Source organism: Rhyacophila brunnea, unplaced genomic scaffold (assembly GCF_057557595.1).
Source record: "Rhyacophila brunnea isolate RB1 unplaced genomic scaffold, BYU_Rbru_1.0 scaffold_9, whole genome shotgun sequence".
NCBI classification, from domain to species: Eukaryota; Metazoa; Arthropoda; class Insecta; order Trichoptera; family Rhyacophilidae; genus Rhyacophila; species Rhyacophila brunnea.
Genome location: NW_028233361.1, coordinates 38,389,186 through 38,415,735, shown reverse-complemented (window position 1 = coordinate 38,415,735; position 26,550 = coordinate 38,389,186). Strand labels below are relative to the sequence as shown.

The 26,550-nt window shown below is 33.3% G+C and overlaps 1 protein-coding gene across 1 annotated transcript; it reads left to right on the top strand.

The window, feature by feature from the left end:
• The first annotated feature begins 756 nt into the window (after nucleotides 1-756).
• On the top strand, nucleotides 757-22,223 carry Ppt1 (Palmitoyl-protein thioesterase 1). The gene is made up of 5 exons (XM_085959406.1): nucleotides 757-775; nucleotides 9,823-10,060; nucleotides 12,364-12,528; nucleotides 17,769-18,045; nucleotides 19,645-22,223. Exons 1-5 carry the CDS (start codon nucleotides 772-774, stop codon nucleotides 19,768-19,770), a joined length of 810 nt encoding a protein of 269 aa, XP_085815532.1. The 5' UTR covers nucleotides 757-771; the 3' UTR covers nucleotides 19,771-22,223.
• The last annotated feature ends 4,327 nt before the right edge of the window (nucleotides 22,224-26,550 follow it).

The window sequence follows — 26,550 nt, the reverse complement described above, 5'->3', positions numbered from 1 at the left end:
TTTCAACAATATTAATATTGTATTTTATTCCGTTGATTATTTGTGTAGATGCTTATCTATGTTAGTTAGTAGAGTGGCCGTTGATGAAGCTGTGGTATGGAGGCTTGGTCTCGTGGCCAGACAAGATGTGCATGTTGTTTTTTAAAGTAACCAGTGCAAGGACAAATGGTTAACAACCATTCCTGGTAATATACCTAATCTCCACTGCGGGTTGGTATAGTGTTGATCAATGGCTTATAGTTTTATTATTTACTCAATGGCAGCTTGTTCTTTCTTATTTCCACACATTGCTTATAATCGCATTGCTATTGATTACTCATTCAAAATTTGCCGCCATTAGTAAGCTTCGTAAACTGTTGCCAGCAATTCATATTCTAGTATATTAATTTTCTTCAAACGAATATAGTCTGTCTATTTTTCTAATGACATACATTCTATTATCGATGAAATATTTACATCATAATATAAATAAATTAACTATTATTTTTAAGTATTCGTAAATTATTATTCAATATATATTTTTTTTGCGTAGTTTTAGGAACGGAAAAATTGAAATCGTCATATAGCAACACTGAGTATGATTTGATTGTTTTCGTGTTTGACGTTTATTTGTTTCATTTTGAAGTGACAGTTAGCTGCACTTGGTACTGTACGATTCGTTTGACAATATCAATTAAAATGTCTAAATTAAATCTAATAAGTTATGTTTTTGCGTTGTTTTTGTGCTTCCAAACATGCCAAGGCGCAACGCCAATAGTCTTATGGCACGGAATGGGTGAGATTCTTTTTTATAAATTACTTTTAGTTTAAGTATACATTTTAACGGTTAGCCTACGCTACTTTAAATATAAAATTATTATATGGATAGTTCATGCATACGTGTTCATTACCGTAGCTACATTAGGTTGTATCTGAATGTACGACAAAAAGTATACATAACGGCTTTAGTCTATCATAAAATTATAATATATTTGTAACCAGTCATAATAAGGTCACAAAAAAATCTAATTAAAAATATTGGTAAATGTGCCGCAGAGGTGGCCATGAGATTCTTTTTAGACCAAACCAAACCTAACCTAACCTACCCCAACCTAATAGTACCTCATATAATTTTAGTTTGTGATAATGGTGCATGAAAATGTATGAAAATTTCAAATTTTCAATCTACGATTATTTGATTGAAAAGCCGATGCGCCGACAGAATAAGGTATTTATTATGATTGTCTACATGGAATAAACTGTTTTCGTGAAAAAAGGTACTGTTCGGTTATCAGGAATACAGCGGAAAACACATTTTGAAAATAGCCGATAAACTGGATTATTTGTTAGTTTGGGTTAGTTTAGGTTTGTTTAGGTTAACCTAACAAATAATCCAGTTTATCGGCTATTTTAAAAATGTGTTTTCCGCTGTATTCCTGATAACCGAACAGTACCAAAAAAAATTATAAAAGCTCATGTCCACCTCTGCGGCACAATTACCAAAATATTTTGTACATAGTACCTAAAACAAAAATATCAACTAAACACATTTCATTGTTTCTGTTAGATGCCATAAGTACATTGTACATAAATAAAAACATAAAATGCTAAAGACGTATTCTCGATTTTTTTTTAATTCGTAAGTAAATTGAAATTGGGAAAATAATGTGAAATTAGTTTTATTTCACATTATGCACTATTTCAAATTACTTTTAATATCTAAAAATTTATTGATGACCGAGAAATGTCATCAAATGATTTTTCAAAATTGTGGAGGCTTCTTGATAGGTTACAGATTTTTTAATGAGAAGTCCATGGTGTTGGTCCAATCATATGAGCGACATGAATTTTCCTGACCCACGTCTTCTTTACCAATCATCCACTGCAGGCGCATATAGATAAGATGACGACTGAAAATAAATATTACATTGAGTAGAGAAGTTTCATTTACATAATATTATAATAGTTATTAAGGCTACCACGGAGCGATGGCGAAGGGTGGAGGCAGACTGTTAAGATCCGACATAAATAGTGCACACTAAACTTTGTTATTCATACGTATTTGTTTTCATTGAACTAAGACTACATTATTTGTAGATAGTGCTAGTTAGTTTTTTAAATTCAATTAAACCCTGCGTAAACCAAGCCATAATAGATCGTCACTGTTCTGGCAGTAAACACTAATTCGAAAAAAATACATATTGAGTTAGTTATACCAAAATGTTCCTTATTTCAAACTTTACCGTCTGGAAACTTTCTTAATAAATAAACAGTCTTTATTTTAAAGTCACCCTTTTTATGATTACTTAATAAACTCACATGATAGACCATTATTTCAAACATTTTAACAACTTCAAAGTCAAATTACTCAAAACTAGTATTCTCCAGTTAGTGTGTTCTGCCAGAATAGAGATGAGATAATAGGTAGTCAAAAAATATTCGTCCATCTATAAAATATCTAAAATTGTGCCATTAAATCATACATAATAAATAGATAGAAGAATATTTTTTATCTATTATGGCTTGGTTAGGCAGTGTTTAATGAATTTAAAAAAAACTAACCAACATCATCTGCAATATGTATTCTTAATTCAACAAAAACAAATAAGTACGACCGAAAAAGTGTGCAAAATTTTGTCAGATCACCCTTAGCTTACCTACCAAAACTATTATACTTCGGTTTAGGCACGGTTTAATTTATTTTTAAAAACTAATTAACGCTACCTGCCAATTGTAGTCTTAGTTTAATGATGACAAATACGTCTGACTGACAAAATTTAGTCTGCACTATTTATGATGCATCTTAACAGCCTACTTCCATCTTTAGCCACTGATGCATAGTCATACTTATGTAAATAAGTGGGTCGTGAAAATCTGAAGGTCACAATAAGATTATAGTATTTACCTCACGAAGATGTTCCCATTCCACGTAAAGCAAGTGTGACTATGCATAGTGCTATTATATGTTGGCTGCAAACGTCTTAGTGGTAATCTGCAGAATTACAGTTCACTTCACACTTTAAGGTGTAACCGACCCCCCAGCTACGACATAATGGTTCTAGAATGAGTACTGAATTCCTTGAATAGTTAATGTCTTCCTCTATTATGTATTGTAGGCCGTGTCCGGAAATTTGTACGTATGCAGTTCGCTGTATCACACTTCACCGTGAAATGTTGTATCGGAAATATAAATAGCCAATATACTGGATTAGGTTAGGTTTTCATTCTTGAATTCATGAACTTTGCCAAAACCGGTATGAAATTGGCGCGGTTCCCGCCTGACTTCCTGTAAGCCGACTTGTACCTAAAACACTTCCAAAATACGTAAATAATAATAAAAACTACCGAAATACAAGGGAAAGATAGTAGAAAATAGGTATGTAATTGAATTAGAAATACAAAATATCAAATCGAACAAATCAAATTTAATATCTGACAACTCGTAATTTTTTCATCTCGGTGCTATAGATATGACCGTATAGTATACGGTCATCTCTTTCTGATAAGAAAGCTCACGGCGAACTGTGCTACGGTGAAATGTAATACGTACAACTTACATGTAACCATCGTAGGCAGGGCCGTCTGAAGATGTAAAAGATGTCGTGGCATGTAGCCCTTACAGGCCATGCCCTATTCCGATCTTAATAGTACATAGATACATTTTTTTACACAATATCTTGCTAGAAAAATGCCATGAATCTTTTCTCTGTCAATATTTTTATAATAAATGTCGGTACATATTCAGAAGTCTACCTTGTTTAGATTGCAGAATTTTTCATGGGAAAAGTGTGTGTAATAAACAAGAAGTACCTACATCATTTTTAAAATCTCATTTTGGTAAATGTTACAACAATTATCGTTTTCAAAAATGATTATTTGAGTAATCTCTTAATTCGTGTGTTTGCGTCAGTGGCAAATTATGGTTTATTTCAGAGGGTTGGAGCAGACCCTTTTTTGAGTTGCTCCGCTGCAGGTAAAAAGTTTTAATAAGTTTTATAATATCGATACACCAGTTCAATAGGGGAACAACTCATAAAACCTTGTTCCGAGATAATGGCGTTTGAATTTTTTGCAGTAATTCTTATTTTAATTTTAAAGCCTTGATTTCGATGAAAGTGTATGTTTTTTTGTATTTGATTTAGTGGAATTCATCAATACACAATGAAATTGTACATTTTAATAACGGATCATTAACAAATAAATTTGATTATATAATGGAATTACTGATTAATCTTAGAAAGGATTATTCGATTTTATGACACATTGAAGAAATTTTTAATTATTTTTTTTGCTGAATTATAAAGAGAAGACCTTTCTACATCAAATGGCATTCTTAACTCAAAACCTTTAAATTTTGAGTTGTTCCCCTATTGAACTGGTGTATCGATATGTACCTACATAAAAAATAAGTAGTTTTGATATAAGGTTTATTATTCGTCCTTTTCATTATTAATTCTTTTAAACACAATTTCCGATAGCAAATCGTCAAATTATCTGCCTGTTCTGTTAAAAAGTGTGGTTATTTATCACTCAGAAGTGTTGCCGTATTTCAAATAATTCCAGTGTTGCGAAGTGTCAAATATAACATTGTCATTGGATTTTAGGATGAAAATTTAATAATAGAAAAAAAATCCGGAGCAGTGGAGCACTATAAATTTTCGGTGCTCCTGCCCCGCTTATGCTCCGGATAAAACCTCATTGCTCCACTGCCTTGCCACCTGCTGTGTTTATTTCACTAGTGGACAGCAACGTTGCCAGCTGTTATTGAGAAAAATATGCCAGATGGGGAAAGAAGATAAGCTAGTTGGCATTTCAAAAAATAAGTTATAATTATGAACATTGTTTTTACGAGAACAAAGATTGTTGAAGAATTTATTGTTTCGCAAGTAATTAATACACACAACTAAAACTCAATTGAAATTTGCTCATCACTCAGGTATTGTACGTTGTATTTATTTTTTTGGTCAGGTACAAAAGGCCAGCAATGGGAAATTCATTGTAATATTCTGACTTTACTATAATAAATTTTAAGTTACTTGCAGTATCGAAAAACACTACATTTAACGCCTTACACCAGATGAAAATTTTGCAATCTAGATGCCTATTCAAAAATGCTAAATCTGGCAAGAAAGATGTTAAGTCAGGGGACGGCCTTTTTATTTATTTTAAATAAGACTAAAATAAGACATTTATTTATCTTTAACAGTCTTGTTGTGTAACAAACAAATCAATCATTGCTCTCTATTACATACACTGATTATCATTATCAATGGCAAACTCATCCATCAGCCTTTATCAAGTTTAGTAAACATATTTTTTTAATGTGCTACCAAGCGGAATGGAGGAGCTTTATTGAGGTTGCCGACGCGCATCCCGGGATGTAGCGTCAAATAAGATAATTTAGCACACACTCCAAAGCATATTATATTTTGTTTATGTGTGTATTTCATTTTTATAAAAGACTATACGTCATTATATTATATTATCATAGTATATTAAAATTATAGTCAAGCAGGTATTTTCAGATAAATGTATTATTTTTTTTGACCATGTCCGATCCTAATAAGATCATATGGGCTTCCACCGAGTGGGGGTGTGTATGGACAGATTTTTGTTTTTACGAGAAATGGATGTTAGCCACTTGCTCAACTTATTAGTTCCATACTCTGACTCCAAGCACAAATTGAAAAACAATATGGGTATGTATTTATTTGTTAGACCCAAGATTTGAACCTGAGACCCATGAGATTATAGGCTGACGCGTAAGCTGCTACCTGTTTGTATGATATTATATGTAAGATTTTTCACACTCAATGGAAGAGGATTTTTTAAAACAAAGGAATGTAGCATTTGCTGTCATTGTTTGTGTGTGCAGTGGGCAAGCTAAATTTTATCAGCCTATTTACAGATTAGTTATTATTAATAGTGATATACTTACTATGATAATAATATTCCACTTTTATGTAATATTAAATTCACTACCAAATAGCAAGTTACAGTCCACATTTTCCCACATTGAGAACAGTACAAGCAGCTAGTTATTTGTTATTGTATAATAAATTACGACATTACTACAACTTTTTTCGTGAGAGTGTATTTTATGTAAAATATCAAAACACAAACCCATTAATCAAGCTTTATAATTTTGACATAACCTGTTTTTATTTACATAATAAATTGATAAAGCATCTCCGATCAAGGTTATTTCAAATTTCAGATTATTTATTAAACGTTTTGTTGGCATTTAATTTAAATTTTTCAACATTCAACTGTTTTAAAAGGATTACAAATTTATTTTTAGCTTTTTAAGAGTATAGCACAAACTCTCAATTTCTGAGTAACCTTTCGTCAGCAGTGGTCCATGCAGTGTTACTGCGAATCTCGTTTTTTTTATTTCCTGCCAACAATAATTCTTATTTCACCATTTCAATTTGCTGACATACCTGTATGTGTATACCATGAATACAGACATTCCTATACTTGTTATTAGGTTTCATTAGTAGGTACATGACACTGTCATATGAATCCATACTTTCTCTTCAAATATTGCATTACGAGAGATTAAAATCATACAATTATTATTAATGGTTTGAATCAAAGTATTTTAAGTACCTAGTTAGTATTGTATATGATGCAAGCTAATATGCAATATTTTATTTGCAAAGATAAAACTCTAGGTGCACACTTTTGAAACTGAATGAGACTAGTAAACCGATGCACTATTATGGTCAGGATAATTGTTTGACTTAAACATACTTATTAAATTTTATAAATTTCAAATGTCGTGCCATTTGCACGTAATATGTAGTATGAAAAAATGTTTAGAGATGCGTCCGATCAGGCCATGTAAGTATTACGGCTGCCTAATTGAACCGTTTCTTATCGAGTCTTCGTTTACCATGGTCTGAGGCTTTCACTCATCTGACAAAATATACTTGGATGTTTTAAATGTCAAGCCATGCCATTTTTTTTGTATTCGCTGGAGGCTAGTGGAAATATTTAGTCTGCAATGTTTCTGTCTCAATGAAAAAGTTGTGTATAAATAAAAAAAACCTAATGATTCTGCGGGAGCTGTGATTTTTTTTTTAAATACGCCAGACCCACTTTGAAATCTCACATCGCAGTCTTCCATCTATTAGTCGAAAGTAACCTTCTGTCATGAGGGTACAATGATTACGGGGTGCATGCTGGGTATAACACGTAAGGGACAAAATATGGGTAAAGGAATAAACTAAGATATACTAGGATTAATTGGAAATGGGCAGGACATAGCTCAAACATCCAAAAGGTAGATCTAGTGGACACTGGATGGACGAAATAGTTGAGTTCTATGGAAATACATGACAATGCAATGTACAGGAATAAAAGTAACAGAATCAGCTTGGAGAGGTCTTTATTCAGCAGTGAATTGATCCAGGCTGATGATGGTGATGATTATCAAGTCAGAGGCATCCTTTTTTTATCATTAGATACAGCAGAGCATACTTACAAAGTTAATAACAGATCTGATTGATAATTTGTGACAGACTTTGTTCAAAATTAATCCCCCTTCAATTAATCCTAATCAATAACCAATTGTATTGTTTTTCAAGTCCATAGTAGCTGATGTTATCGGATAATTAAATTTTATTGTTTTTTCATAGTCAGATAATATTTGCGCGTTGGCAATTTTTTTGTATGTGAGTATGTTTTAATCTTTTTTTTGTTTCTAATCCCATGTTACCTACCTACTTTGTTATTGTTGCATTCTGATAATAATTTGAGTGATGATGAATGATTAAAATAAATATTTAAAATAGTTAATCAACTTGCGGTAGATCTACTATGGGATGAGGACCTCGTCCAGTTCGTTCCACTCATCTCGAGATATAGACCATATGACAGATTGCAAAACGAACACTAACACGGCAACATCGCTTCACAGGAAGAGAATTGTCATTTTTTAATTATGAGTACATATATTAGTATGGAGTTAATTAAAATCCATTTTAAATGACATACAATAGTAAAGATAATATGAAAAGTGCACATTATTATTAATAATTTATTAGTTACTTAATCTTTATTAAATGCACGCACCGTGGATAAAGTATTCCAATCATAATTTGTATTCTTTATTAAAATGGCAGCATGCTCTTCTCCATTGATTGATTAGTCTATCAAATACCGACAATAATTTTGCAAGTCTATCTTTTCGGTTGATGTTTGCGTAGATAATCGGTACTCAATATAATATTGCTTTGTCCGAAACTGTATTTCGGATTTTCGGATTTATGGGTTCTCACCGTGTGTATTGTACAATACCATGGTTCATTCACATTAAAATACATTTTTCATCAAAGAAAGCAGACAGGGCTGCAGACAAACGGAAGCCGCACAACTTAGGGAAAAGATACAATTCACTAGAACGGAATTAGACCCTCTGTCAGTGGATATGGATATCAATGTCAGTATACAAAAACAGTACACACGGTGAAAATACAGAAATCTATAAATACAATAACAAATAACCGTGAAAGTTTCAAACATTATGTATTTATTATTTTTGTTTACAAAACATAATTAGTTGACGGCTGTCAGTTGTGTATCAATGTTTCGTTGCCATCTTCATGGAAGATTTTCTTTAACATCTTCAGTGTGCAATTTATTCGGCAGTATTCCATTTGCCAAATGCCATTCCAACTTATTGTCATATCAGACGACATCTGTCATGTTGTGTAATTCTTGTCTGGTCCGTTTTCTTTTCCATTGGTTTATTTGTGAGCTTTCCGCTTTGTGCCCAACATGCACCTTTCCATGCCGCATTGCACCAATCTAATATTTGAATTAATCTGTCAGAAGTAGGGAATCCAATCCCGGGATCCCGGACAATTTTCGATACCTATGAATCCCGGGATTAGTAGACATAATCCCGAAACCTCCGGGATTGATTTCTTTATCAATCACAATTAATTAGTATGTGTATAAAATTATATGTATTTACCTGCACATGTCATAGGGGGAATTGCTGGAACCAGTTTTTGTTGTCATACACAATCGTAAGAACATCAAAAAAATAATAAATTCGTTTATTTAACCAGCTAGACGCCACTGACGTTCTGGCACGCGAACGGCGTCTAACCGCCAGTGCCACGGGCGTGCAGGCAGGCACTTGTTTCTACGCCGAATTTTAGGAATGTTGTTTTTTCTAAAATAAGTAAAAAAAAAAAACTGTTTTACTTTCACATTATTATCTATATTACAATATTATTTACTCCATTAAACCCATGAATTTCCAAGATTCAACGTACGCAATATTAACATTAAATGCCTTAAATAGTAGAAATTATACTAGACATTTTTGACCGATTTCATCAATGCTATTTGTATAAATAAAAAAATAATAATATTAACTATCGAAAAAAACGCCAATCCCGGGATTGTCAAATTGTAATCCCGAAATCCCAGGATCTAAATTTTGGCTCGGGATTGGATTCCCTGGTCAGACGATTAGATACACAATATTTAATTCTCAATATATTCTTACCAGAATTATAGATGATAATGAAACTATGATTACACAGTGGTTTCCAAACTACCTACTAGTATCATAGTTTGTGTAATTACTAGGAGTGTAGAAAAATCATTTATCCTTATATGTAGTCTTATTAACGGTGTTACAAACGAAATAGCTATCAACTATAAAACTAATTTTATTGTATTGAATGATTAATAATAATATGCTCTTGTGAGATGGAATTCTACCTAGTAAATGCTAGGTGTCTGAAGTAATAAGCAGAATATAATTTTAAAACTACTCTTCATGCCATCACCCTAATTGGAAATACATTCATCTGTCGGCAGGTGACACATGCTGTTTCCCGTTCAGCCTCGGCCCCTTCAAAACTTTCCTGGAGGAGCAGATCAGCGGGGTGTACGTCAAGTCAATCATGATCGGTGACTCGATCGCCCAGGACATGGAGAACGGCTACTTTATGCCCGCCAACAAACAGGTGGACAATGTCTGTCAACAGCTCATTTTGGATCCTCAGCTCGCCGAGGGGTTCAATGCCATCGGATTCTCGCAGGGCAGTCAGTTCTTGTGAGTAGATATTTAATGTGTTGAAATGTCATACTTCATACTAGGGGTTGTGAGGATTGAACGAATATAATTATGTTCACCGGTGACCATTTTAAGCAAATCAATTATTAAGTAAAATTGTTATTGTTAATTAATAATTGTACATGACAATTAGAGCCGAGCCACACCAGGCGACTCTGGTCTCGAGATCAGTCGCGCGACTGGTCTCTTCGGGCGATTTACTCGGGCGACTTTCCGGCGACCAGAGAGGCAGCCAATAATAATAATAATAATGAATGTATACGCAATTATGCAAAAAATGCGTCGTGGCTGCCGGCGACTGGTCGCCTAGTATGGCAGCGCTCAATACATAGCTGTATGTTTTCATACATCGCTACCGATCGCCCGACCAGAGAGACCAGACAGACCGGGAGACCAGACCGAGCGCACGAACGAGATTTTACTGATCGCCCGACTTTATTGCTTGTGCGACTACTGGGCGACCAGGTGTGGTATGGTCCATATAACTGCATGCATCGGTCTGGTCTCGGCGACTGGTCTCAAGACCAGAGTCGCCCAGTATGGCTCGGCTCTTAATTGTTGTACTGTTTTGAACATTCTATAAATTAAGGATTTATTACGTCTACACGGAAAACTATTGATATTTCATTATGTTTATTAACACATTCGCAGACACGTATTAGCTAATACATACATGACACATTGAAATTATTGTATTAAGAATGTGTTACTTACTATTTTTAACTTTTCGATTTGGATACCATACAGGGCTTTTTTTTAAAAAACAAAGGTGCCGGAACTCACTTCTTGCCAAAATTCATACCTACTAAAGAAAATTAGGTATATTTAAATATCTTTTAAAGCAACTTTTCCTATGCCACAAAGCGCATAAAAAATTAAACAAACAAATACAAATAAACAATTAAAGTTGTAAAAAATAAAATTGTAAAAACATATATTTGAATCAAAGTATATAATGATTTCCATGGCCCCCACATCCTGAAGCGGCCCCCTACCTATCACTAAGGTTGAAAGCAGTGTGATGCTCTATACCTATTAGCATTCTTCAAATGGTGTTTGAGGTAAAATTAAGGGTATTCAGTGTATCAACAAACATTAATCAAAAAATGCAATTACAAGACCACATATTTTAAAATGTTAATACGCCTGAAGGAAATTAGCTCCGCAGATTAGAGCAAATTTGTGATGTGCGTTTATCTCACTTATCTGGTCGATCCCCCAGGCTAGAGCCCTGTCAACCCCCTGTGGCCATGGTGATTTCCAAAGTTCAGTCTAATTGTTGTCTGGCAAATCGTCTCGATTCCTTTTGGAGTCTATGGCCGAATGTCTTCCACTGAGTAACCACCGATCAACGTATTTTGAAGGATCGAAAAGTGTCATAGGTGGTCCGACGAGTTTGATGAACAAAAGTGCCGAAACTGTTTTGGTCTTCAACGAAGCTCTTATTGGGGTAATAATTAGATTCATTTGCGAAAATTCGTGTTCACATTCACATGAAGAAATGGTAATATAATTCAATGTATATATCAATTGCAATAGTTTTCAGGATATGTTTTTTCATGAGATGATTCAGGAAAATTAACTTGTACTATGTAAGCAGGAACATTGTTTCGTCTAATTGCTTTTGACACATTAAAAATACCGTGAGAAAGGTGCCGGAACGCCGTTCCACCGCGTTACATGACAAAAAAAGTCCTGGATACATATATAGAAACGAAGTCTTAAGATATGACATTATCTAAAAGAAATATGTTCGCACTGTGACACAAGTAGACAGGGTACACATTGTTTTAATCGAAAATACAACTTTTATATACGTCTTGTCTTATTCCGTTCCACAGTAGAGAACGTCAATGGACATCCTGTCATATCGCATCTCACAGAATACGACGTTTATAGACATCGTTTCTGTTAGTGTTTGAAGGGGGATTAGTCAAGTTAAATCATTCAAATTATATACAGTTGCTTTGAAAATAATAACAGCATACTATATCCATGGGATATACTCCAATCCAATGTTGGGTATACAATGCTTATATCTCTCATACAAAGCAGTTCCATATTTGATTCCTGTTTCATGCATAAATGGATGTGATGTGAAAACTGCTCCTAACTCATTATTTAATTACATGTCAATTGTACTTGTTCAACCCTCAGTAACTCAATTATTCTCTTCCACATCATTATCGGATGAAGATGTTGATGAATTGCTTAGTAAATCATCAGCATTATTATCTACCTACGTATATATAAATGCGAAATTTCTTGAAATCCTTTTCCAGGCGTGCGGTGGTCCAGCGTTGTGGTCACCAGATCCCACCGATGAAAAATCTGATCTCGCTGGGAGGACAGCACCAGGGCGTGTATGGCATACCCAACTGCGGAGCCCTGGATCATGAAGCATGCGACTACGTCAGGCGACTCCTCAACCATGCCGCTTACCTCAGGTATAGCTTTGTCTTCTCTATTCATGGTCCGCTCCGCAAGCACAGGTCACAACGCTCAGTGACCTCAACTACAACTTATCTAATTTAGTTGACGGCTACAAAACACATGATGCCTACATGTCTTTCTTTTACTTATCATGTTTTTTAACACCACAGCAGGCCATGATGGTGAATGACAACACTATAGTAGTAGCAGAAAAACAATCACAGAAGTCCACCCATGATTTAAGAAAACCATATAGATATATTTTGACCTCATCGGGAATCAAGCCCCGGAGCCCCCGGATGAGAAGCCAGTGCCTTATGTATCACTACAATTATTTAGTAGTTGGCAACCCTCTAGAACAGTGCTTCCCAAACTTTTCTATACCACGGCCTACGAAATCATAAAAAAAAATCCAAGGCTCCCCTCCCCAAAAATTTTAGTCTATAGTGACGAACAGTACTTTATTTACAGTTAATTGTTATTAAATGTACATTTTTATCATGATTTTCTAGATTATGGTGGATCTATCCCTTTTGGTGTCGCCAAAAGTTCCTTACAGAAAAGCAAATCGTCATGAATTTGGGAATCATACTGATATCTTACAAAAACCATTAACTGTGCGTAGTTTGTAATATAAGTAGATTCATCGAGTTGTATTGCAAAGTTGCTCTGTTTAATGCAAGATATTAATCATGTTTATATGATTTTTTCTTCAAATACTGAAATATTTTCCGGCTCCCTGGCAGGAGGTCCAGGGCCCCCTAGGGGGCCGCGTCCCCCAGTTTGAGAAGTACTGTTCTAGAAAACATCTTCCAGGAGGACGATTCACGAGTGAAGCACTATGACCGGTTGCGCAACGTAAGCGCAAGCCTACTTCAACGAAGTATATTAAAAGTCAACCGGTAGTGTCGAATACAGTATGCAATTGAAGTATACACGCTTTGGAGGTAGAGGTGCTAGCAACTCTCCGTTTGACATTTATTAAACTTCAGAAATTCGTACGTAGTATAGAAGAGGCTGATATTCTATTTTTTCTATCTTTTACATAACTATTACCACTGAAAGTATTATTTTGTGTTTAAATTCTCATTTAAATATTTATTGTGATTTTGTAATACAGAAACACACATGTTTGTTTGCAAAATACAACGGAAATTCCGTGTTGTAATATTGTTATATTGGAGACGTAACTAGCTTGTTTAAAGATTAATTGGCTACGTACTTCAACAATGAATGGTTTAATCATGCAACGTTAACGGTAAGTACTGATTAAATATGAAGTCATTACCAAAATGGATAAAAATGTTATTTAATTTCCTTGAAATTCAGAAGAGTTCCGTCATGACATGTTTACTTTCTATCTTACTCTAACGCATGGACATGAGGTATAAGCATGCTGAATGCTTTCTCACTCGTACTTAGCCATTTCGCTAAAAAATTTACGTACTGCAGTTAAAGCGGTTCGGTGACGTGTTTTGCAGTGCTTTCGTGAATTGCCCTCCTGGTATCATGACTTATGAGTTGGGAAGCTATTTTCTATGGAGATGGATAAAAGTGAAGCTGATAAGAGGGTTACTAAGGCTAATGATTACAGGTTTTATGCGTTGCCGGTTTATTCATGACAAAATACACAGATGCACTCTAAAACTTATTTACCACAATGCATGTCATGACTGAGGAAATGTTTTGTGTAAATGTTACTATCCTAAAAGAATCTTTTCAAGAGATTCAGCATTTACTTGATGGTTAATCATTAAATATTGGTATTCACCACATCACAGAACAGATAATAAATAGAATACCAATAGGCTATTATTCAATACGCCCCATGGTGAAGCAGGCTTTTGAATGTGTGAGTGTCCTACGAAAATGGAGCACGCATTATGCACGTGCAATAGTGTGTGTAATACACCAACATTAAAAGAGCGTAAATCCATAAACCGAGAGCAGTTTTCAGTATTCGACGTTAAACGTATTCTAGACACGTGTGTAAGTTTAACACGGATTCATCCTTACTCGAGTCGGTTACCTGCTATCGCCTTACCCGTTGTGTATTTCAGTTCCCATTATTTCTGAGTTCCCTGCACCACATGTAGAAAACATGGTATTCAGCACTTGATATAATTATAGTGAAAACCAAGTGATAATCCATTTTATAAATAATTAGCTTTAAAAGAAGTTTTTGAACCATCATTATTTAAGTCATCAATCAAAATGCCAAAATAAATCACAAATGTATTTTTTAATTACAACTAATGCTATCAGCGCACACAATAATATTTCATCTCTCTCTAATTATGAATTCAACCATACTAAAATCGTCATCAATTATCATAATACAAAGGTTCTATCTATCGTCAACTAATTTACGATCTGTCACGACAGTGTTATGTTATTGGAAAAGAATGCTTTATGCTGCCAAAAATATTGACAATGCCACGGCAAGCTTGTTGCAGCTACTAAAATTTCTACCATTACTAGGGTTTTTGTATTGTCGTTGCAACTATTGTCACGTGTTAATAAACTTTAAAGATCTCTAAATAGAAAACTACATGTTTTTTATCGTGTCCGGTTTGTACGTATGCAGTTCGCCGTATCACACTTCACCATGAAATGTTGTATCAGAAATATTCGATGACCCAGTATTGAACGGTAACAAGTCAAAAATTCGACATTTCGCGATATTGGTATCAAAATACTCGTAAAAATGTGCTGTTGTCGGTTTTGTACTGAAACAATTCGAAGAAAATAATTTAGATACCTTGAGAGCCAAAAACCCCATATGAAATTTTACAAACTTTCAAACAAAACCAGTTTTGAACACATCAATTTCTAATTCTTTCCATTTAAAACTGGCGATTGACCATACGTTTCAATTTAGAATAGATAAACTCTAACATGTATCCTTTTAAATCTTGTCAAATCTTGTGTACTGTAAAATATTCAAAATATTAAAACATGATTATTTCAAAACTACGTTTTTCGAGTTGTTACCGTTTAATACTGGGTCATCGAATTATGGTCATATATTAAAAATCATCCAACCTCTTTGGGTCATATAGTACTGAGATAAGATTCATGTCTAAATAAAACACAGTTCTTGTCGGTTTACAAGAAGCCGGCGGCAAACAAATTTTGAAAATAGTCGATATACTGGTTTATTTGTTACGTTAGGTTAGGTTTTCATTCTTGAATTCATGAATTTTATATTTAGAATTAATATTCATATTGAATCTAATAAAATTGGAGACCATAATATAGTATACGGTCATCTCTTTCCGATAAGAAAGCTCATGGCGAACTGTGCTACGGTGAAATGTAATATGTAAAATTTACATGTAACCGTTTTTTATACATTAAGTAGAATTGAACTACATAAATTGTAAGTATATATTTCTGATAATATCACATTGTTTCTTATCACCATTACCATATACATAGGTAGATATACTTTTATAATGCTGTGTGTGATGAGATTGGTATCAATAATTTATTAACGGATTTAGATTTATAAATATTGATTTAGTAATTATGATATGATAAGATTTTACTGTAAATAATTCTAAATCTCTTTCATCAGTTTTTTTTTCTATTATTGATTAATTAAGTAGTAATTGGTGGAAAACTTTTTTGCTTTAAAGCGAACAATAGTATAATTAAAATCATCGATTATTTTTCCAAATTATTTCAGTTTTGTTTAAGGTGACGCATCAGTGAAACGCCAAATAATTTTTAACTGTAGGCGCGACGAAATTTTGTACTCGCTCGCATTTATTGAGAGAATGTCGAGCCGGAAACACGTCACTTTGCTGCGTGATGGCGACGGGCCAATTAATTCTAAAATCGTGTAAAGATGACTAAAAACGTTACCCATTTACTTTAAAAAGAAAACATGTCAATGAATATATTATTATTGTTACTAATAGAACAATAAACAGAACATAAAATGGACGTATGTTGGATTTATATGACAAATAATATTTCGTTTGACAGGCGTCATTTGCACCCGCGACCCGCAATCCGCGTATCGCCTAGCAACGATCTTTTTAGACCGTGCCTCAACTAATGCACGACCTTAAGACAATATTACAGGTTTTACTGTCTGTTATCCTTTGCTTTTATTTACTAAGATAATCTTATTCATATTTTATAATGTATGAGAATATCGTAGACATAACAAATTTATACTTTTACTGCCTCTATTTCTTAGACCTAAAGCTCTTCATTAATGATCATTAATTTGCATGGTATAACAGGTTCCTATATCTCTATAATTTGTAAGAATAATCGACAATTTAAAAAATATACTTGGCTCATTATATTGAGTAAACTGTGGTTTACGGAATGCAGATTTGTCTTTTAATAACCCACGAGTCCATGCTTATTTGTCGAAACATATATTAAACAAACAGCATGTAAATTTGTGCGAAATAGCGATTTATAGATTTGGGGCCAGATTCATTGATACCATCGTTAATTTAATAAAATTTAACTGTCAGTTACACTTGACTTAGTTACACAATACTTAAAACGACGACGTCGCTGCTTGTGTTGATGATGACATGTGTTAACTTTACTGTCGATTCATGGTGGAACTTGCATTGTATTAGCATAATCGCTGCGGACCTTTTAATTACCGTATTTAAATAACATGTTAATTGAATCGATCGGCCGCTTAACGGGTACACGGCAGCCGTGTCATCTGCGTCGAATGAGTTAATAATTAAATGAAATGCAATGTTTCGTATTTCGTTATGAAAACATAAATGCACACACCCCGGATAGAGTGACTATCGCATTTGATCGAATATCTTTTAAGAGAACACTGCGTCAAACTTGCTCATGCTGGTCATTCAATATTTACAATAACAAATATTATCCGTCGACATCGAGGTTCAGAAATGGATGAAATATCTTTGTGTCAAAGATATTGAATAAAACCTACTTATAAAGATGGAGCTTAAGCGAATGAAAGTGATGACAAAAAAAACCTCTAGGACCACTCATCTTCATACAGAACTTCATATTGATAAAACACTACCTTAAGTCTTGGTTCAGCCACAGCGGATTCTGCTGGCAGCCAATTTGTAAATTGTCTTCAGTGAAAGCTCGTACTTGGTACGGTTTTGCTCTGTCGCAAACAAAATAAATAGACGTCTTTTTCTGTGTATAATATACTTGATTACTCTGACAGTTGTCACTGGAGTTTCCCTAATATGCTATTAAGTGTCATATGCATATATTTTGTCCCCAGTTGGGTGCAGCGTTATCTGGTGCAGGCAACATACTGGCACGATCCCCTCAATGAGGAGCTGTACAAGTCCAACAGTATGTTCCTGGCCGACATCAACAACGAAGTTTCGGTGAACAACACGTATGTGGATAACCTGGCGAAACTGGAACACTTTGTGATGGTTATGTTCGCCAATGATACGATTGTGGAGCCGCGGGAGACCCAATGGTTCGGCTTCTATGTGCCAGGCCAAGCCAAAGAGATGCTCACGCTTCAACAGTCTGATATATATTTAAAGGTAATTAACACTTCCTTTACTATAATGTCACCTCAGGTTACTTAGCCCATTAAACTGCAAATATTTCAGTTAATATGCATTTCGTCATCTTTATATTTTGGCTATTCCTAGAATCATCAATATTAATTAAAATGTTATTATTTTAAAAATCGATAGCATTATTCAGTAAATACATATTATAATTGATTGATATCCGTCAGATACCTGTCATAAATTATAGATGCATGTTGCAAACAGAGTGTCATATTCCATTAAAAACAAAAGATATTATAGATCTAAAAGTAGTATATGCAACAGAGAGAGACATACTCAATTGTGAGAAAGAGATATGAAAGTATGGGATGAGATCAAGATAGAATTATAACTTGTAGGCTGTAAGAATATATCGTCTATGTAAGTTTAATACCGCGGAAGAACCATTTGTCAAAATGTTCAGGAGGGACAAAGAACCTTGCAATATCGTCTATAAAAAAGATAAAAAATAAATTTAAATGCAGTTTATTGTGTCTTTCTGTTTTATATTAGAAAATATAGTTTTACTATCGTATGCGTCTGTGCAAATTAATTGCCATAGGATTATTTTGTAAATCAGTTGGACCTTACGCGGTATTGCCGCAACTCTCCGTTTGTCCGCTGTTTTGGATCAGGGATATACGCGGTCTTGCTTGCTTCTTTAGTATGGATAATTCAAACGTGGTATTGATTTTAACCGACTGGAAGTAGTCTATTGGTTAATTTCAAAATTTGAATGCACCAATCAATGCGGCTTGTGCCGTCTAACCAAGAGCGCCAAAAATACGTATTTTGAACATATTGGCTCATACACGGTATTGAACTTACATAGACGATATACTACTATTATACAATACTAAGTAGTATAATAATTATAATTAAGTTTCAATGCCTTTTTCATCATTTTATTGATACAACAAATAGTAAATAATGATGATGAAACCTTATTGTAGGTACTTATTTATGTCGCCATAAATGGCATTTCCCTTTTATTTAATTTAATACTGTCAACCTCGTACGGTAACCCAAGGTGACATCGCCGAAACGGATAAAATCTATTAGTTTCGTAAAGGCAAGGTTAAGAAATGTCTAGCCCGCAATGTGAGAGATAGTCTAATTCACTGCATCCCAACCTTTTTCACGTCACGACATACTATTTAAATTATAAAATATTCATGCGATACTAAAGAATACTTATGTAGGTACTTACTAATTGATGTTTGAAAGAGCTGCTAATAAATAAATAAATAGCAGGTATATTGGCTAACATATAATTTGAATATGAGAACCAAGAAAGCAAAGAAGGATAATTCCTTTATTTTATGAAGACGCGACTTAATGGATGAGAGCACTCACTCGGTTAGTGAAAGATCAGTTTGAATCTGGCTCTGTTCAACTTTCTTTCTAGGACTAGGTGTGTTTCTAAGATTTCACAAAAATATATACATATTATTTATAAAAATACACTGTTTGTCATTGCAGTGTATTTATTGCACAGAATGGGATAATCACAGGTCTTCTATCTCACTTAGGTACATTAGTGTAATTATTTTTAATCTAACGAATGTTTCATTATTTCTTTTTCAGGAACGACTCGGTCTCAGAGACCTGGACCAAGCAGGGAAGCTTGTTTTCTTGTCATCACCCGGAAACCATCTTCAATTCACGAATCAATGGTTTATTGAGAATATTTTAACAAAATATTTGCAATAATATCATTCTCATCATTAGTGTTACTTACGGTACAAACACAGTGGGGCGAAACGTTGACGCAAATGTGATAAGGAACAAAGAAACTTATGTGACCAAAGACATTAAACAAAACCGTCTTTAGTAGACGGTACCTAAATAATTATATGAAAGCTAAAAAATCAGTTGGAGGTTATGTTAGAAACATAATCGCAAGTTACAATGTAGAATATGTCAACTGGTTTATTAAGTTATGAGATTATAATCGAAATCATTTTTATGTGTTAATTTCACATTCAGCTGCAGTGAGTGGCACCTTTTTAGATTCCTTTAACCATGCTCTATCCGTATTCGATTGACGTATGTCTGACGATATTAGCAGCCAGCTTATACAGACATAGTTGCGGACACTTGCTTGGTATATATTTTTACCAAATATTTTGAAATCTTTATAAATCAATGTTTTAGACATAACTCGTCAAGATGAATTGATAGAATCACAATCATACAGATTTGTTGTGTAGAATGTGTACTACGGCCGGTGGAAATTGACAGACTGCAGCTTCTGGCGCTTGTATCTCTCCCCCCGTTCCGTGACTGTCTTCATATTGGTTACCACGGCAACCAAAACAAACATTCTGTGCGTGATCTTTTTCAGTGAACACAGATATCTACAGCAACATGTCAAACAAGTGTGTTGCCTTCCTTCACTGTTTTGTCTCAATGTGTTTGTAAAATAATGTACCTAATGCAAATAAGTGGTTAGTAATAGCGAAATAACGAGATTTACTCTCTGGTGTCTTGATGATTAATATTCAGTCATCAAATTACCAAATGACTTCTTAAACCACAACTAATTTTACATAATTTTAAAAACACTTCTGAGAAAATATATATCTTTTTGAAAATAGTAAGACACCCCACTCCGCAGGAATCGAACAAGCATCTCTCGGGTATCGCGTCCATGCACATAGACCATTATACTAAAGGCGTCATACTTAATTGTGACAAATTTTAACTAATGACTTTAAATACTTTTCTGAAGCGCTTTCCAAATTGAGTTACTATTGGCGATCGGCTTTTGTCAAAAAGATTTTTTCTATTGGTTATAATATATTTTCTCAGAAGTGTTTTCAAAATTATGTATGTTTAATAATTAGAATGTTATATTCTTAAATCTTGTGAATTATTCGTTGAATATAAAAAAAAATAGTACGTTCACAACTAATTTATTGTCAAAGAAATACGGTATAACCTCGATAATTCGAAGATTTTGAAATTTCGCTGTAATTAAATTTTTATTTCAACACTGCGACATGACTTGGCTTTTAATTTTGTATTTGAGAATCGAAATATATATAATGATATTTGTTTTTGACTATGCAAATACTATACTCGATGTGAATTACGATGGCTGTTAGCCGGAGTAAACATGCCGTCAAGTTTTGACATTTCATCCCACCCCTGATCTGATCTCTTCGCACGATGACCAATAGAACTTATAGTAACACGTGGTATCCAAAACGAACATTGGCCAGTACAACATACGAAGATACATATTATGTATGTATATAATTACAAGCTGGACAATGTTACATAATATTATGTCAAAAGATCAGGGACAGCATGTCCAATTTAGCTAACTGACTTCTTACAGTGACAGACTTTAATACTATCAAATATTATTTTTTCATGATAAAATTCATTTAAAAAATGTTCATTGCTTCGCGGAATATTTGTAATTTCAGTCCTTAAATTTCGAATTAAAGAAGTTTTACTGTAATGTGATCATAGGATAAATCCACTTTAATTTTGTATATAGTTATTTCATACAACATAGTATAAGTCGAGTCTATTGTGTGATAAACGATGTCTCTAAACTTTAGTTTCATAACTATTGTAGTTTTTTTATGAATTTGTTCAAAATTTTATAACAAGGGAACACTTTGAACTTTGTGAATCCAGCATAGCATATTAATGATTTTAATCTACACAAATGTAATAATAACAATATTATGTTATACTTGTGAATGCTATTTTTTGTGATATAAATAAATTGTACACTGAAATGCAAAACATACCTAAATATTGCACCTTAATAATGACACATGTACAATGTTTTGATATTAATTTATTTTTTGTTATTTTAGAAGTATATAAATGGTATGAAACAATGTTATAGATTTTTGAGATTTCTACATGACGTATAGTAAAATGTTATTGATTCAATAGATAAGATAGCAAGATTCGTCTTTAACCATTTTCATCACATTTGTTTGTTGCAATGTAAGTTCTGCATTTTGGATGGAGATTATAACAATAACTAGGTAGGTTCATAAATTATACTCGAGTAGGTAGGTATAATACATAAAAAATTCTGACTGCTTACCTACGGATTTACAAAGTTTTTTGTAAAGTGGTGGTATTGTTATATTATGATTATTGGGGTTGAAATAAATTGTTTTATTATCTACACTTTTAGTTTTGTTTCATTTTCATTATCCATGAGATTTTATTGGTAACACGAAAACATCAATGATGCGTTTGTTTCATCAAGCATTTTGTGCGGTTTGCTGATGTTTTGTGCTCGCCCCGTCCCATACCCATTTTCTGTTTGATTTCTGTTTCCGCAAGCCAAACGCTGACAGAACCGGATCACGGCGGTCGGAAGCGGTCAGGGAAGAGTTTGTTTCAGGTCTCATGTGAAGCACGAAAAACAAAGATAGTGATAGTTTAATGAACCCAAGTATGATTTTAAAAGTAAAAAACAAACAAAAGTTACCAGAAAATTACATAGGTAAATATTGAATGTGAATATTGCAAAATATATTATTACAGAAAATTAAATAAAGGATAACAATTCACTAAGAGCTTATAAGACAATTAATTGCAAATTAAACTCTCCACTGCAATGTCGTACTTCAACTAATACGATGCCCAAATAATCGACGCGCTCTCAAGCATACCTCAAACTAACTCGAATGTACCTACCGATCTTTGTAATGGCGGAAAGGTCACTTTCAACATATTTTTACTAAATTACTTGTAAGATTGTACGCTTTAAATGCTATTTGTTCATGCCAAACATAGGGATTGCAATATCTAATGAAAATATCAATACCGGTTTTTCGGTATTTCTTATTGAATACCGGTATTCGTTTAAACATAAGTACGGTACGGTAAATATAGCTACAATCTCTTTAAAAACATTTAATAGAAAAAAAACCTACCTATCTACATTTATTATGGTGGTATTTATCAGCACATAACCTGTACACTCAATTGATTAAGAAATACAGTACAAACTAATGAAGAAATAACATTAAATTCATCGTCAAAAACGTAAACAAGTGTGGTTTTAATACTGAAAATTTCGGTATTTTGGATTTTTAAAACCGGTATTTCGGTATTGATAAATACTGGAATACCGGTATTGCAATCCCTAGCCAAACAGATGATTTTTATGTCTTTTATTGAATTTTTTTTTAATTAGCTGGTATTTAAGTATTTTTAAATCCACTGTTTTTTGATAATATCTTCAATATTTAGTTTGGCAATAATGCGGAGTAAAACATAATATCGTCTCTGTTCTGGCAGAACACACTAACTGGAGAATACTAGTTTTGAGTAATTTGACTTTGAAGTTGTTAAAATGTTTCAAATGGTCTATCATGTGAGTTTATTAAGTAATCCTAAAAAGGATGACTTTAAAATAAAGACTGTTTATTTATTAAGAAGGTTTCCAGACGGTAAACTTTGAAATAAGGAACATTTTGGTATAACTGACTCAATATGTAATTTTTTCGAATTAGTGTCTTCTGCCAGAACAGTGACGATATTATCTATGACTATGACTAGGGATGCCTATATAGTATGGATACCTGGTATCAGTATCAAAATAAATATTTAAATTAATACTGGTCGGATCACAGCCCCCATAAAAGGGGGTGTAGGAGACTGACATGGATCTAGCCTGGGGACCCTGGTGTGGTGGGTGGATAAGATGAATAGAAGGCCAAAAGCGACTTAATAAAATTTACTTTTGTTTGGTCCATCTAATATTATTTAAGCACAACGCATTATGCTCTCATCATCTCGACGTTTTGTTCCGATTCACCATTGTTCAATAACACTGTTTATTTTTGCCGATGGACAACACGACTAACTAACTACGGACAACATACTGAAGTCACTATAAAAATATGTCTCGAGAAAATTTAGAGGTTATATTAATTTAAGATTATTAATTTTACTATAATTAGTAAACATTACTTTTATATCATCATTTAAACGGAGTTATTAATTTATCCTTACTTGTAGGGTGGTAATAATTACCAATTAAATATAGTCACAGAATAAAAACAATAATTATGGTAAGTATCAGATTCTTTGTTATTTATTTATTTAAGAAAAGAAAACGTTATGGACATAACAAATCTAAATTCAAGCCGTTCACAACATGCAATTTAGATTATAACAATTAATATTACCCTCACAAGAGAGAAGAAAAAAAAACAATTTTATACAGAAAAATAAAATTTCGAAAACAAAATACATGGCACGTAACTGAAAATGTCTTCTGACCTTTGTCATTTTTTAAAATTACACATTATTTTTCCCAGTCCCAACGATTTTATATTGTAAATAGAATTCGCAAAGAACTATATTGTAATATTATCGGATCGATGACTTTGTTGCGCAGAAGCCAGTTTTTCAAAAGTAAACCCCATAGACTAATATACTATATCAGGGTTGGCGAACCTTTTTACAGACGCGTGTCAAAATTTCCCAAATAATATTTTTCGACTGTCCGACGTGCCAAGCAGTTCTTCATGGTGAAAAAATGAAAAATAGTTTTTAAAAATCCTATTAAAAAAGTTTAAAAATTACAATTAAGTTCTTGATATTCTATCTTTCATCGTATTTCTAGCCGAAGGCATATCTTTTATTCTTTGAATATTTTTTTCCTTTTCAAAATTTTCAAAGAGATCAAGACAAGTAAGCATTTAAACCACTCTTTACTCAACGGTTTTTCATTTTAGTGATTATGGTTTGAGGCAAAATAACAAGCAGTTATTATATTATAATGACTGCCGATAATTAATTTCATAAAGTTTGTTGATTGAATATTTTTATTTTTAATTGCCTAATCCTAAGTACCTACCGAGCAAAGAGATTCAAGGAATCCAATCTCTTTGCTACCGACCTATGCGGTTATATATTTACATTAAACCTATTGAAAAGGATTTGCCTGCTATTATTTAGCCACTGTCGAAAACTACCCAATCACGACTCGTAACTGGAAAAATCTGACATTCAAATGACGTTTTTCAATATGGTAGTTCGTAGTTCGATTTTTGGCCATTCTCCAGATAATTCTGTAGGTCTGTACTATGAATTCTGTGACAAAAAGATTGCAACTTGCAACACTGACTGTGCCAACTGTACAACTTCACATTTGAAAATTGAAAAGCCGGTGACATAGTGCTGCCAACCGTACTATAATTATAGTATTTGTACGATAATTTTAGTCCGCGTACTATGTACGATATAAAACAGGTATAGTACGTCCAAAATATTAACATAAAAATATGTAAAAAGTACTATAATTTCGCAATATAAGTAGATTTGGAGAACTTGGGAAAAAAATGCTCGAAACACGTAAAAAAATCCCTTGACTTTGGTTTAAAATGAAATTTCTTGAATTCTTCGAACTCATCGCGCCCTGTTGGCGCCAATTTGGCGCCGGTGTTACAGGATGCAGGACATGATGAAAATAAAAAAAAATAATCATATTTTGATTTTTTTTACCCATTTACTTTAAAAAGAAAATATGTCAATAAATATATTATTATTGTTACTAATATAACAATAAACAGAATATAAAATGGACGTATGTTCATACATGTTGTTTGTACCTCAATAAAAAAGCGCCTCGGAGTTTCTCAAAATATTCTCCATTCTTTTTTTCTGAGAAATAAAAAACCTATACATTTTCAACAGAATATGACAACACGCACTATATTTTTTCCCCAAATACTATAATTTTGGAGGCTCTGTACCAGTGTTGCCAACCGTACTATAATTATAGTACAATACTATAATTTTGGTTCTGCAAAAATTGTAAAATACTATAATTTTACGCCAAATATGTCAAAAGACTATAATTTTAAAGGATTTAAGCCGAAAAATATTCCTGTACGCCTGTTACGCCTTTATACTATAATCAGCATAGAAAAAGATGGCAGCACAGCTCTGTGCTCAGTGATGCCAACCGTATTATAATTATAGTATTTATACTATAATTTTGGCAAGCGTACTATGTACGATATAAAACAGGTATAGTACTCCCAAAATACTATAATTTTGAAAATTCGGAAAAAAGTTAGCAATAGATTAAAAAAAAGGCGTTAAAGCTGTTCGGAAGAACTAAAATACCTAACTTTTGAACTTTTGTCTAAAAAAACGAGACGTTGTCACAATCTATTTGAAATTTTGTCTAAAAAAAAGGAGACGTAAATCACCTTACATCTGAATATTTTGAAAAAAACGAGTCGCTAATTACCTTACATTTCAATTTTTGTCTAAAAAAAGGTGACGTTAAATTCTTTATAGGTAATTTTTTGAAAATGAAGAAAAGTATTCGTCATTCAACGCGTACTATATTTTTAGCCGAAATACTATCATTTTGGAGGCTCGGTACTATAATTCGGAGAATATAGTATATTCGCACAATTGAATAGACTGTTTTCACAAAGCGCTGACAACATTTAAAAAGATGTTCGTCACATCGGAAATGGATGA

Bases quoted from the DNA above. Each gene is read 5' to 3' on its own strand.
- Ppt1 (XM_085959406.1), top strand. The intron at 10,061-12,363 runs GTGAGTAGATAT...ATCCTTTTCCAG, and splicing joins TCGCAGGGCAGTCAGTTCTT to GCGTGCGGTGGTCCAGCGTT. The intron at 18,046-19,644 runs GTAATTAACACT...TTTCTTTTTCAG, and splicing joins AGTCTGATATATATTTAAAG to GAACGACTCGGTCTCAGAGA.